We start from the raw sequence: 14,098 nt of genomic DNA, 5'->3' as shown, positions 1-14,098 counted from the left end.
TCCAAGTGGCTGCACGGGCACTCTGTTTGTTCTGCTCTCCCTTCTGTCCCATGGGTGACGGCCTTGCCCTATGAAAGGCCAGCCCGTCTGCCCTTTGTGTTTTATTCCTGCCATCATGCTCTTTTCCATACCCCTGTCCTACAGACGTCCCCCTCTCTAGCTGCTTCTGCAGCAGGACGTGTGGGCAGTGTGTCCCTCATGAGAGACGGCAGTAACCCAGTCCCTCGGCTCTCACTCTGTGTCCTGCTCGTCCGTGCCAGTGGTCCGATGAGCTTGCTCTCGGTACATTCAGCGGTGTCTTCCACCACATTGCTGTGTCCAGTAGCGACTTCTGTGCTTTTGGCTTATTTCGTCTCTCAGCAATGCTGTTCTTTGTTCTTCGTTTAGATGCTCTCCACTTTTTTTTTTTTTATCATGTTATGTTAATCACCATACGTTACATCATTATTTTTTGATGTAGTGTTCCGTGATTCGTTGTTTGCGTATAACACCCAGTGCTCCATGCAGTACATGCCCTCCTTAATACCCAACACTGGGCTAACCCATCCCCCCACTAGAACCCTCAGATTGTTTCTCAGAGTCCATCGTTTCTCATGGTTCGTCTCCCCCTCCGATTTCCCCCTCTTCATTCTTCCCCTCCTGCTAAGTTCTTCTTCTTTTTTTTTTCTTGACATATATTGCATTATTTGTTTCAGAAGTACAGATCTGTGATTCAACAGTCTTGCACAATTCACAGCGCTCACCATAGCACATACCCTCCCCAATGTCTATCACCCAGCCACCCCATCCCTCCCACCCCCCACCACTCCAGCAACCCTCAGTTTGTTTCCAGAAATTAAGAATTCCTCATATCAGTGAGGTCATATGATACATGTCTTTCTCTGATTGACTTATTTCGCTCAGCATAACACCCTCCAGTTCCATCCACGTCGTTGCAAATATCTCATTCCTTTTGATGGCTGCATAATATTCCATTGTGTATATATACCACTTCTTCTTTATCCATTCATCTGTCAATGGACATCTTGGCTCTTTCCACAGTTTGGCTATTGTGGACATTGCCGCTATAAACATCGGGGTGCACGTAACCCTTCGGATCCCTACATTTGTATCTTTGGGGTAAATACCCAGTAGTGCAATTGCTGGATCGTACGGTAGCTCTATTTTCAACTGTTTGAGGAACCTCCATACTGTTTTCCAGAGTAGTTGCACCAGCTTGCATTCCCACCAACAGTGTAGGAGGGTTCCCCTTTCTCCACATTCCCGCCAACATCTGTCGTTTCCTGACTTGTTAATTCCAGCCATTCTGACGGGTGTGAGGTGGTATCTCATTGAGGTTTTGATTTGGATTTCCCTGATGCCGAGCGATGTTGAGCACTTTTTCATGTGTCTGTTGGCCATTTGGATGTCTTCTTTGGAAAAATGTCTGTTCATGTCTTCTGACCATTTCTTGATTGGATTATTTGTTCTTTGGGTGTTGAGTTTGATAAGTTCTTTATGGATTTTGGATACTAGCCCTTTATCTGATATGTCATTTGCAAATATCTTCTCCCATTCTGTTGGTTGTCTTTTGGTTTTGTGGACTGTTTCCTTGGCTGTGCAAAAGCTTTGTATCTTGATTAAGTCCCACTAATTCATTTTTGCCCTTGCTTCCCTTGCCTTTGGCAATGTTTCTGGAAAGAAGTTGCTGTGGCTGAGCTTGAAGAGGTTGCTGCCTGTGTTCTCCTTTAGGATTTTGATGGACTCCTGTCTCGCATTGAGGTCTTTCAACGATCTTGAGTCTATTTTTGTGTGTGGTGTAAGGAAATGGTCCAGTTTCATTCTTCTGCATGTGGCTGTCCAATTTTCCCAACAGCATTTGTTGAAGAGACTGTCTTTTTTCCACCGGACATTCTTTCCTGCTTTGTCGAAGATGAGTTGACCATAGAGTTGAGGGTCCATTTCTGGGCTCTCTGTTCTGTTCCGTTGATCTATGTGTCTGTTTTTGTGCCAGTACCATACTGTCTTGATGATGACAGCTTTGTAATAGAGCTGGAAGTCCGGAATTATGATGCCGCCAGCTTTGCTTTGCTTTTTCAACATTCCTATGGCTGTTCGGGGTCTTTTCTGGTTCCATACAACTTTTAGGATTATTTGTTCCATTTGAAAAAAGTGGATGGTATTTTGGTGGGGATTGCATTGAATGTGTAGATTGCTCGAGGTAGCATTGACATCTTCACAATATTTGTTCTAACAATCTGTGAGCATGGAACGTTTTTCCATTTCTGTGTGTCTTTCTCCATTTCTTTCTTGTTTATTTTATAGTTTTCTGAGTACAGATTCTTTGCCTTTTTGGTTAGATTTATTCCTAAGTATCTTACGGTTTTGGGTGCAATTGTAAATGGAATCGACTCCTTAATTTCTCTTTGTTCTGTCTTGGTGGTGTATAGGAATGCCACTGATTTCTGTCCATTGATTGTATATCCTGCCACTTTACTGAATTCCTGTATGAGTTCTAGCAATTTTAGGGTGGAGTCTTTTGGGTTTTCCACATAAAGTATCATATCGTCTGCAAAGAGTGAGAGTTTGACTTCCTCTTTGCCGATTTGGATGCCTTTGATTTCTTTTTGTTGTCTGATTGCTGTGGCTAGGACTTCTAATGCTATGTTGAATAGCAGTGGTGAGAGTGGACATCCCTGCCACGTTCCTGACCTTAGGGGGAAAGCTCTCAGTTTTTCCCCATTGAGAATGATATTCGCTGTAGGTTTTCCATAGATGGCTTTTATGATATTGAGGTATGTACCCTCTATCCCTATACTCTGAAGAGTTTTGATCAAGAAAGGATGCTGTACTTTGTCAAATGCTTTTTCTGCATCTCTTGAGAGGATCATATGGTTCTTGTTCTTTCTTTTGTTAATGTATTGTATCACGTTGATTGATTTGCGGATGTTGAACCAACCTTGCAGCCCAGGGATAAATCCCACTTGGTCATGGTGAATAATCCTTTTAATGTACTGTTGGACCCTATTGGCTAGTATTTTGATGAGAATTTTTGCATCCATGTTCATCAAGGATATTGGTCTGTAGTTCTCCTTTTTGATGGGGTCTTTGTCTGGTTTGGGGATCAAGGTAACTCATAAAACGAGTTTGGAAGTTTTCCTTCCATTTCTATTTTTTGGAATAGTTTCAGAAGAATGGGTATTCTTCTTTAAATGTTTGTGCTCTCTACTTTCTTATCTTGGTGATTATGTTTCTTCTTTCAGTCCTCAGCCCTTTTAGGCTATTCCCTGTGATTTTCCTCTACTGGCTGTTTCTCTGCATGTCTTGGAAATGTTGGCCTCTTCTTCCTTCCACTGCATTCTCTCTCTGGGTAAGCTCAGCCCGTCCCTGACTTGCAGTGTCATCTGCAAATGCCTGACTCTTTGATCTCCTCTTTTGAGCTCTGACTTCTTCCTGGATTTCGAGACTCCTGTGTCCAAGTGCTTATTTGATGTTCCACAGGAATGTCATATTGCACACTTGCCAGGACCGGTACAGAACTTCTGACTCAGCCATGCTGGTGTCCACGCAGTTGCTTAACCCAAACACCCCAACGACACCCTTTCTCCTTGTTCTTCACTCCCGTCCTCCCATCGACCAGCAGGTTCTTTTGCTTCGTCTCTAAAATGTGCTCTGAATTAATTTGCTACCAGCCAGATGCAAACTACGGTCCCTTCTCATGTCACTCACTGCCACAGCTTTGGCTCTGCCCGCTGACAGACTCAGAATCCACTTCTCACAGCTCCTCCACCATCTGCCCCTCTGTTTAAGCCGCTACCTCAGAGCAGGAGTACTGCTATTCAGGCTTCTTTTCTTCTCCACTCCCAGTTTCTTCCCAGCACAGCAGCCAGAGTGCCTTTAGAAATACAAGTTCGATCATACTGCCGCTCAGTTCCGTCTTGTGATGGCATCTCATGGGCCTGAGTCCTTACCTTGTCTTAAAGGATCTTCCGTCTTCCGGCCCTTGGTTCCCCTCTTAGATCTCATCCCCTTCTACTCCCATCCTCTTTCCGTCCTTTCAACCATGATAGCCCTTTATTCCTGTTCCTCCAGAGCCCCCAGTGAGTTTCTGCAATCTCAGGACCTTTGCACTTGCTGTTCCTTCTTCCAAGGGAGCTCTTTGCCTCCCCCGTTATCTTCCCCACTTCTCTGCTCAGATGTCATTTTTTCAGCAAGGATTTCCCTGAGTGCTCCGTATAAAACAACATACTCATACTCCTTTACCTTGTTTGTTTTCCTCCATAACTGACTCCTGTCTGACATGATGTTACTGACTGGTGTCCAACTAGATATAAGGCACATGGGGGCACATATTTATGTTGTTTATGGTTGTGCCGCAGGCCTTAAATAGCTTCTGGAACAGAAGTACTAGAAATGTTTGTTCTTATTTGGTCTCCCTACTTGAGTGCTTGCTTCCCTTCCAACCCATTCTCTTTGTATGGCTGTGTAATCTTTAAAAAATTGAAACCAAACCATCTCCATTTTTGCATAAGATCTCCAAAATCTCTCAAAACACTTAGAATAAACTCCAGATTCCTTACATAAGGTGACAAGACTCTGCTTGCTTCTCTGGCCCCATCTTGTACCGTTCTCACCTCTGGGCGTTAGTGCCAAAACAGCCTTAGCACCTTTGCACCACCTGTTTACTCTGCTTTCCCTCCTTTTTCTTGGATCCTTTTCTGGAGACTTTATTTAATATAGGGATATCTGCCAACGACCTGAATAATAGTTCTTAGTTCTCCAAGATGATTATTGTTCCCTTTAATACTTTATTTTTTTAGAAAAAATGTTATCCTATTAAAATTCAAGTATAATTAGCTTACAGTGTTAGTTTCAGGTGAAAAATAACAGTGATTCAACACTTGCATACATTACCTGTTGTGATGAGCACCGGGTGTTGCATGGACAGGTTGAATCCTTTTTTTTTTTTCTTTTTTTTTTTTAGATGGATAGCTCCTCTCTGTCATTCAGATGTTAACTTATACTACTGCAGTTTCAGAACGGTCTTACTGGGCCACCAAACAGCACCAACACATCAGCCCGTTTTAATTCTCTAGGACCCAACACTGTTGTTTTTGGTTTATCTCTGTATTTATCATCTGCTCTATAACTCAGTGCAAGTTTCAGTAAAACAAGGCAGTTTTCAGAGAGGCTCTTCAGTGTCTGTTCTTTCCTCGTTCCGATAGTCTTTGTACCACATTGCACATGACCTTCCTTACTTCGTAGTCGGACCTTCTGTCAGCTCTTCGGAATACTTCTGTTATGGTACTGTTTCACCTCCTGGTTAAATAACATTTAAGTTTTAATGGCATTAACTAAAAACCTCATGATATTCACATATTCAAATGCTTTGAAAGTTTAATATACTTCTAAAATTATATTCTGCCTATTTTTAAGCAAAAATTACACATATTGATATATGGCTGGATGACTTTGTATTTGGTCAGATGGTTTTATTAATACAGTTTTCATATAAAATTGGAGTTCTTAGTGTATGAATAAATTTTAAAAATTCAAATTGCTAGAGAATGACAAGCCTTTACCTCTTTTTAATCCAATTGTAAAGATTTGATTTCAAATGTAATTTCTCAAGCATCATTTGTATGGAAAGATTTTTATTAAGTTTTAGCAATCCTTTTTATAATCTGTACACTTTCAAATAGCAACTTAAAAATGTATTGATGAAAGTAGTGTCAATTTCAAGATAGGGCAGTCCTCACAACTTTTAGGCGTGTCACTTTAATCCTCCAAACCAAGCTTTAATATACTAGCCACATCTACTGTAGTACTTTTTAAAATAGCAGTTACCAGATGCTAATATTGGGACTTGAGTAATTTTGATTGAATTTTGACTTTTTTAAGTAACTGCTCTGAGCAGGTGTTGTGCTATGTATGTGAGGTTATCAGGGGCAGGTTCCTGGAAGGCCCTACAGCAGCCCCAGGGAGGCTCTCCATTAAGAGTCGACGTGAGCGGGGTGGCTTTCCTGCTTCAGAGCTCCTTCCCTGATGCGGGCCTGCGTCCCATCCCGGGCACCTTGCTCCCGTGGCTCCATCTGTCTCATGACGTCTGTGCCTGAGAGGAAGGGGGAAGGACAGAAGGACATGCATATTCATTTTCTGTTGCCTCTGTAACAAATCGTCACAAATTAGCAGCTTCCGACAGGATCCGTGTACTGTCTTAGGCTTCTGGGGGTCAGAGGCCTGCTGGGCTGGCCTGGTTTCTCTGCTCCCAGTCACACAACGTGAAATCCAGGCCTTGGCCCCGCGTTCTCAGGGGGAGGAGGCTCAGGGAAGCAGTCATTTCCAAACCCAGGCTCCCCCAGAATCAGCTGCATGCCTTGTAGGACTGAGGTCCTCCTTCCCTCCCTGTCCTGGAGGCCTCCTCCGCGTGGAGAGGCCGCTGGGGTTCTTGGGCTCGAAGCCCCCTTCCTCCATGGTCACAGGCAGCAAGAGCAGGGGGCTCTTTCTCAGGCTTCCCGTCCGTCTACTCTCCCTCCACCTCGTCTGTCCTGCTTCTCTCTGCTGCTGCGTCTCTGACTTGAGCTGGAGAAACTTACCGCTTTTAAGGATCCGGGGGATTAAATTGGCCTACTAGGGTAACGGCGGTAAATGCTGTTTTAAGGTCCATAGCCATAATTATGCCTGTAGAATGCCTTCACAGCAGCACCTAGGTTAGGTATCTTGAAACAGATGGCATTCTGCCACAAAATGCTGGACTGTTTGTTTCTAGGCTTGAGTATTCCATTTCTAAAGGGTTTCTTCCCATTTAATTGGTTGAGGTACTTTGGGTTCCATAGTGGTTGTCAGTTTTCCTTCTTTTTCTTGATGTTCGTGGTACATTCTTAGAGTTGTCCTTTCTCACTAATAAAGGAAGTGTAATTTTGTACTCCGGAAACTTGTCAGTCTCTCTGTTGGGGCGGATGTGATGAGTGAGGAAGAATGAATCTTTCATACTTACCGCCTATAATCTGATGTTAATTTGCTACTTTCCTTACTCATTTAGGTACCTAGAAAGTGCAGGATTGGTATTCTTTCTTTTTAATTTTTATTTATTTTTATTTTTTAAAGATTTCATTTATTTGACAGAGACACAGAGAGAGAGGGAACACCAGCAGGGGGAGTGGGAGACAGAGGGAGAAGCAGGCCCCCTGCGGAGCAGGGAGCCCGACGCGGGGCTCAATCCCAGGACCCTGGGATCACGACCTGAGCCGAAGGCAGACGCTTAACGACTGAGCCACCCAGGCGCCCCTCCTTCTTTTTTAAACTGTAATTAATTTTTTTTTATGATTTTGGTATTTTATCTGAGTAAAATAAAATGCAGTAAAGGTTTAAGTTATTTCTTTGACTCATTTTTTTGTTCTTTTTTTTCTTTTGAAAGAAATGATGCGTGTTAAAGATGCATGGTCAAAATTTAAGATCCTAGTAATTTTTCAATAGGTTTATCCTGTGATAATTCACAATGCAGTGAACATCTGTGGCTCTTCAATTTCATTGAGTAGTTTTGGATGATTCACCCTAACAGTTCTAGTGATAGAGTGAGTCAAAGGTACTTGGATTAATAAAACCAATGATTATATGTATAGATCAGTTCAATTAAAATGCAGTGGGGTTATTTTGTTGGGAGTTCTGTTGGCAGAATGGCTAATACGGAATTCCAAGTAACATGAACATTACTTACATTATCATAAATGGTATATTTTTTCATGGTTTTTTCTCTAACCCAAAACATTCCAGTACTTTGAAATACTGTATAAAATAAGTTAATGAACATCTATCTTCTGTGGAATTTTAACTTTAGGAGGAATATTTAAATTTGTGCTACAGTATGCCTATAGAATGGTGAGCAAAACAGACACGATTCCTTTCCTCCTGGAGTCTGTAGCCGTATTTGTTAGTTTAAGAAATGCTATGATAGTCTGGGGCGCCTGCGGGGCTCCGTCGTTAAGTGTCTGCCTTCTGCTCAGGTCCTGATCCCGGGGTCCTGGGATCGAGCCCCGCATCGGGCTCTCTGCTCCGCGGGAAAGCCTGCTTCTCCCTCTCCCTCTCCCCTGCTTGTGTTCCCTCTCTCACTGTGTCTCTCTCTGTCAAATAAATAAATAAAATCTTTAAAAAAAATAGTGTGGTAATCTGTATTTTAAATTTTTAAAGACACGTTGGCCTCTAATTTCCAAATAAAACCTGTTTCATTCAGTAGTTGTCTTACAGAAACCTATCTTCGTTTATACTCTCACGTTTATCACATAATGCCTCCAAGTAGAGCTCTGTGAGAAGACAGAAGACAAAGGTAGGAAGCACCTGGTGTCCCATCACCCTGAGGTAATCATTGTTAACATGATAACGCACACCTTTCTGTTCCTTTTGGGCACAGGAATGCGTGGGTAGTGCGGTATGGAATCATGTTGTCTGTTGAGTAATCTGCTTTTCAGTAAAGTAACTCACCATTCTTGTGATTTCAGCGCCCTTGTATGGCTATCAGAAATTACTCAGACTCCTCAGGGTGTTTCCCCCAGATTTTTTACTAATACCAACAGCTACAGTGAAAGTTTTTGTACCTGCTTCTGCATTCACATCCTGAATTATTTCTTAAATTATTATAATCTCAATGACTGAGTCAAAGGCCAGACATATTTTTAAGACTTTTGATACATGTTATAATATCAGACCGTTCATTTAATTGGCCTAGAATGTTTATTGAGTTAATGAATGAATGAGTGAACAGAAGCATATCTAATTACATTTTTGCCACAAATACTTAAGAACTCCTTTCGATTAGGTCTTAAAACAGGATGATAGTTAGCAACATCAACTTAGTTAAAAATAAAATTCATACATACCCCTAGAAGCAGTTCATCAACTTACAGAGACGGTTGGGGCAAATTTAGCAGGGATTAGGAATATTTCTGCCTGTGACTGTTCTTAACTTATCCTGACGACCCCCTGTTGTGAAGAGGGGGAGGGGAATGGGGCAGGTGTGAAATCAGTCTCTTCAGTATGGTTATCTAGAAGGGCCTTCTTTGGCCCATCTGGAAGGCATTGAATTTATATTTTAAGGTGCTGGCTGGCTACAGAAATCCTTAAGAATGCCTTTCTCCAGTGATTTTAGAATTTCTAAGGCGCAATATTGTCTCTTCATGTCTGCCTTTCTTGCCTGTGGAGTCATTCTGTTACATTCTGTTAATCTCTTTTTCAACTCTTGTGTCATACTCCTTTTAGCTCAGTTCAAACAAGTATATTTTGATTAGCAATTGAAGTGGTTCTTCTTTAGTTTGGCTTTTACTAAATACGTTAATCATGGAAACATTTAAATTTTAGTAGAAGAGATTTTGACATAATAGCAAAATTATAATTTCTTGTCTGTATAGGACTTCGTAATTATGAGTTTCAGATTCAAAAACACAGGTGAATTATGTTGAATACAGTTAGCAGGTAGCTGCTGGGTGACCTTTGGAAAGACATTCAATCTTCTATTAGTTTTCTTTTATGTAAAATAAATAGCTGTTATCACAGAGTAGGTGATGAGTAAATGGAATCTGTTTTTACTATTATATCCTCTCTTGCTGTCAAATGATGTATGGATTGTTTTATGTCTGTTGTACAACTGAGGAAACCGAGGCACCTTGTATTTTAGTGGTTTGTATAGGGTCATTTGGCTAACCTGAGAGCTTACATACGTCTGTCTCCAAATGAATATTCTTTTCATTTGATACCACTTTCTTTTTTCTCGTAATGCGTGAAAGTAGGAAATAGCCATCCTGTATCATGACAGCGAAGCTGTTCACTAGATCATGTGGGAATCTGACAACAGTGCACAGCACGGGGTTGGCACTGAGTTGCCACAGAAATGAATGAAAAGCAGTGTAGCTGGGCAGTTGGTTCAGTCTTCTCTTGCAGGCAGAAACTTGCATAGTGAGAGCACAGCACCGATGGTGTGTTCTTCGTGCGCTGGACACGGCCATCTGGGTGCCCAGCGGTCCATGTTGTTGCAGTGATTCGTGGAGATCGTAGGTGCAGAGCGGTTGGAAGCATTCCGTGAGATGGTAGTTATTGCTAGTCAATGAGTGTTTTTACAGTGAGGAAACTGTAATATGTACGGGATTATCATTCACCTCCGTTTTCTGCTACATCCTGTAATCACGTTGCTTTGTAGTTTTCATGTCTTTCACACATATCTTCCAGGACTGAAAGAGCTGTCCCCACTCCCCCTGAATCTCAAACGGCTCTACAAAGAGACACTGGAAATTGAACCCATCTTGATAATTATCTCCCCGGGTGCCGACCCTTCTCAGGAACTTCAGGAGCTCGCCAACGCGGAGAGAAGTGGAGAGTGCTATCACCAGGTCAGCGCCCGTTACCTGCTCTTCCTGCCCTGCCCGATCCTATTAGGGAAACATGTTTCACGGTGGTAGGCCAAGCAACATCCCCCAAAGTGCCCAGGTCCTGCTCCCCAGAGCCTATGAATTTGTTAGCTTCCGTGGTGGAAGGTGTAGTTCCGTAAGTGTCTTCACGTGGAGACGTCTTGCATGAGTCAGGTGGGCCCAGGGTCATCACAGGGTCCTTCCAAGGGGGAAGCTGGGGGGGCTGCGTGGAGACACCGGTGTGTTGATGACGCAGTGGCCGGAGCAGTGGGAGACGCTGGGGTGCTGGCTCGGAAGGTGCTGGAAGGGACCGCAAGCAAGGAGATGTGGGTGACTTCTAGAAGCTAGAAAAGCGAGAGGGAGATTCTCTCCTCCAGCCTCCAGACGGAACCGCCTGTGGTAAAGCCAGACTCCTTGAAGTTAGATGGGACTTCTAATCTCCAGAAATCTGATAATAAATTTGTCTGGTTTTAAGGTGCTAAATTGTGGTAATTTGTTATAGCAGTAATAGGACACTGATATATTTGCTAAGCTTTTGAGAATAATTTTTAAATTTTACTTGATGCTCTTATAGTACATCAGCAGTATTTACATAAACTTGTGTGTAAAACTTAGGTAACAGAGCACCATTTTTTTGAGGTAAATTTAGGAGTTTACCTTGTTCAGGTTGCCTCCTTTGTGCAATTCAGTTTGCATGCTAGTCAAAATATGTATTTAATTTACTCTCAGTGTTTGACAACTGAATAAATAAACTTTCATTGGGGATACTATAATGATTAAGCAGCAAATGGAGAAGTCGGAATGTTGTGGGGAACTGGGACGGAAGGAGCTAAGCAGGGAGTGGTTCTCAGGCGAGGGGGTCTGATTCCACCCTAGGTAGGGTGTCCTGACGCCTCAGCAGGGCACCATCAGCAGTCAGTGAGGAGATGGATGAGGGGCTTTGTCTGCACCTTCTATCTGTTGGCACTGATTTTAGCTGCAGGGTAGAGCTGTTTGCATCTGAGGTAGGTTTGACTATTTGAACATGTCAAGTTTTGTGTACTGAATTTGCAAAATTTTTAAATATAGTAAAGCCTTTCGATATGGACATAATTTTTCATGATTCTGTTTATTAAAGTTTTGTTGCTGTGCTGAATGTATATGCTAAGGCTAATACATTCTTGATGCAAAAAATTAATTTTTTTAAAGATTTTATTTATTTGACAGAGCGCACGCATGAACGAGGTGAAGGGCAGAGGGAGAGGGAGAAGCAGGGAGCCCAATGTGGGACTCGATCCCAGGACCCTGGGATCATGACCTGAGCCGAAGGCAGACGTTTAACCAACTGAGCCACCAAGGTGTGCCCCCAAAAATGAAGTTTTAATTGCAGAAGTTGTGTAGATCTCAGGGGATGGGCGGCTAACCATCTTCTGACATTTTCCTGTTGTGCTTTTTAAAAAAATTTTAATACTAAATATTTTTTTCTGAGGTTTTGTGAATCTTTAAGCTTTTTTCATATAATTGACGCTTTATGGGAAATGCTGAGTTGCCTATTTTTAGCTGTCATTTCTGTTGAGCAAAATACTTACCCTTTTCTCTGATTCTGTTGTACATGCCTATGCTTGCATTTTTTGTTTTTGTGGGATTTATTTTGCATTTTAATAATGGCAAACTAATAAGTGCATCAAAACAATTCAACCACTTTGTTTCACCTCCTATTTGTTTCATTCAGGGTTAGACCTTGAAATTAGAACAAAAAAATCAAGGGACACTTGGATGGCTCAGTTGGTTAAGCGACTGCCTTTGGCTTGTGTCGTGATCCCGGGGTCCTGGGATCAAGTCCTTCTTCGGGCTCCCTGCTCCACGGGAAACCTGCTTCTCCCTCTCCCTCTCCCCCAGCTCATGTTCCCTCTCTCACTGTGTCTCTCTCTGTCAAATAAATAAATAAAATCTTTAAAAAAAAATCGGTTGTGAGTATTTATTACCTGTGTTATTGCATGCTTTAGTATTCAATGAATTAGACATGGTTCCCACTGTCAAGAACTTTATAGTCTAATTGAAAAACATCATCAATACTTGTAAAAGTCAACTAAAAAGCAATGAAATGCTATGTCGTATTCATTACGGAGACAGAAATCACTGTGGTTTGCAGTAATTTATAACCGTAGTCTTGAAAGTGTTTTGACCACGTACCCAACAAAAGCTGAGCCGGGACTCCCCATGTGTGTGTTCATAAATTATCTGCATGCACACACCTGGCTGTCCTGGTACACAGGTGTGCTGTAAACTGGCCCTATACAAACAGGCCGAGGACTAGACTGGACGTGGTCCGTGGGTGCAGCCATCTGGGACTCCGTACTGACACCTGCAGAATCTGACCGTGCAGCCTGGGTGCAGTCCGTCGTCTCGGCCTTCCAGCTCCGAATATGCTTGCAGGTTGTCTGCTCTACGAGGTGGACCGGGCCGCTCGCTGAGCACCCTCAGCACAGGTGGACGGCAGCACCTGGGAACACGGCACTGGGGTTCCAGTGAGATCGGGACACCCGTCCCTCCCCTCTCTCTTTGTTCTCTCCTTGGCCCCCTCGGCCCCCCTCGGCCCCCTCTCTCTGAGCAGCCCTAGAGGAGCAGTGGGCAAAGTGTAGAATCCTTGCTCCTGTGAGGAATTCCTGGATGACGGAAAGCTAGGGAAGGACACTATTACACGGGTAGACCTGTAGCTTGAGAGCCAGATACGTGCATTGTTGGAAAAATCAGAAGTAAATTTCAAGGAAGTGGTAGTATTGATGATTAAACATTAATGATTAAACCCTCAAAGAATTCAAGATGACAGTTAAAAAAAAAGTCTTTTTTTTTTTTCTAAGGTTCATGTTTGAGAGGGTAAGAATTGCAGGAAATGGAATGAGAAACAAAAATAAAACTATTCAATAATTTATACTGTTCTGTAACTTGCAAAGCTATAATGATGTATTTTTAATAAACACTATTAGAAATCTGCTAGTGATGAAGGACAAAAACAAGACAACTGTTGGAAATGGCAACAGAGTTATTAAACACTTAGAATTCTCATCAAAATAATTGAGTTCAGTATGTATGATAGGTTAATTTGAATCTCTCCTGTTACATGTTATCAGATTTGTTGTTTAGTATTGTTTTTCATTTTGTTTTTGCAGGTTGCTATGGGTCAGGGTCAAGCTGATTTAGCAATTCAGATGCTGAAGGAATGTGCCCGCAATGGGGACTGGCTGTGTTTGAAGAACTTACATCTGGTGGTGTCTTGGCTGCCAGTTCTGGAAAAGGTAGATTCGGATAAATGTATAAATGGTACATTATGGTATACTATTACGTGGTATAACAGTATATATTATAACTTACAATTTTAAGCATACACAAATGTTTATAAAAGCCAATTCTTTTCCTTTTTACATTTTTTTGGTTACTTTCACTTTGCATTTTATATTATAATAATGAATGTTAGTATCAGACATAGATTACATTTATTAAAGTGATTTTTAGACCTCATTCTTTTAGAACTCTTGACAGTTCTTCTGTCATTCATTTATTCCTTTATTCTACAAGCACTTGTTTAGTACAGAAAAAAAACAGCAGCTGCCCTGAGTGTGGGTTGCATACAAAATTTGTAACCTGCTCCGTTGGAAGGAACTTGGTTTAGGAGAGACAGGCCACTTTAATAACTACAGTGTAGCATCATAAACGCTACAGAAGAGAATTTACAAACTGCCATCAGT

The 14,098-nt window shown here is 42.1% G+C and overlaps 1 protein-coding gene across 1 annotated transcript in view; it reads left to right on the top strand.

Moving 5' to 3' along the window:
- The window catches only part of DYNC2H1 (dynein cytoplasmic 2 heavy chain 1), a 318,727-nt gene that overhangs the window by 163,489 nt on the left and 141,140 nt on the right, over positions 1–14,098 (top strand). Inside the window, exons 76-77 of the mRNA XM_028105952.2 lie at positions 10,195–10,355; positions 13,523–13,648. Of these exons, the coding sequence (XP_027961753.2) occupies positions 10,195–10,355; positions 13,523–13,648 (287 nt within the window). The remainder of the gene's footprint in view (positions 1–10,194; positions 10,356–13,522; positions 13,649–14,098) is intronic.

Source organism: Eumetopias jubatus, unplaced genomic scaffold (genome assembly GCF_037043125.1).
Source record: "Eumetopias jubatus isolate StellerSeaLion01/CBP00866 unplaced genomic scaffold, mEumJub1_p1.0 scaffold_13, whole genome shotgun sequence".
Classification (NCBI taxonomy): Eukaryota; Metazoa; Chordata; class Mammalia; order Carnivora; family Otariidae; genus Eumetopias; species Eumetopias jubatus.
Note: the sequence above shows the minus strand (reverse complement) of the source record. Positions and strands in the feature narration are given on the sequence as shown.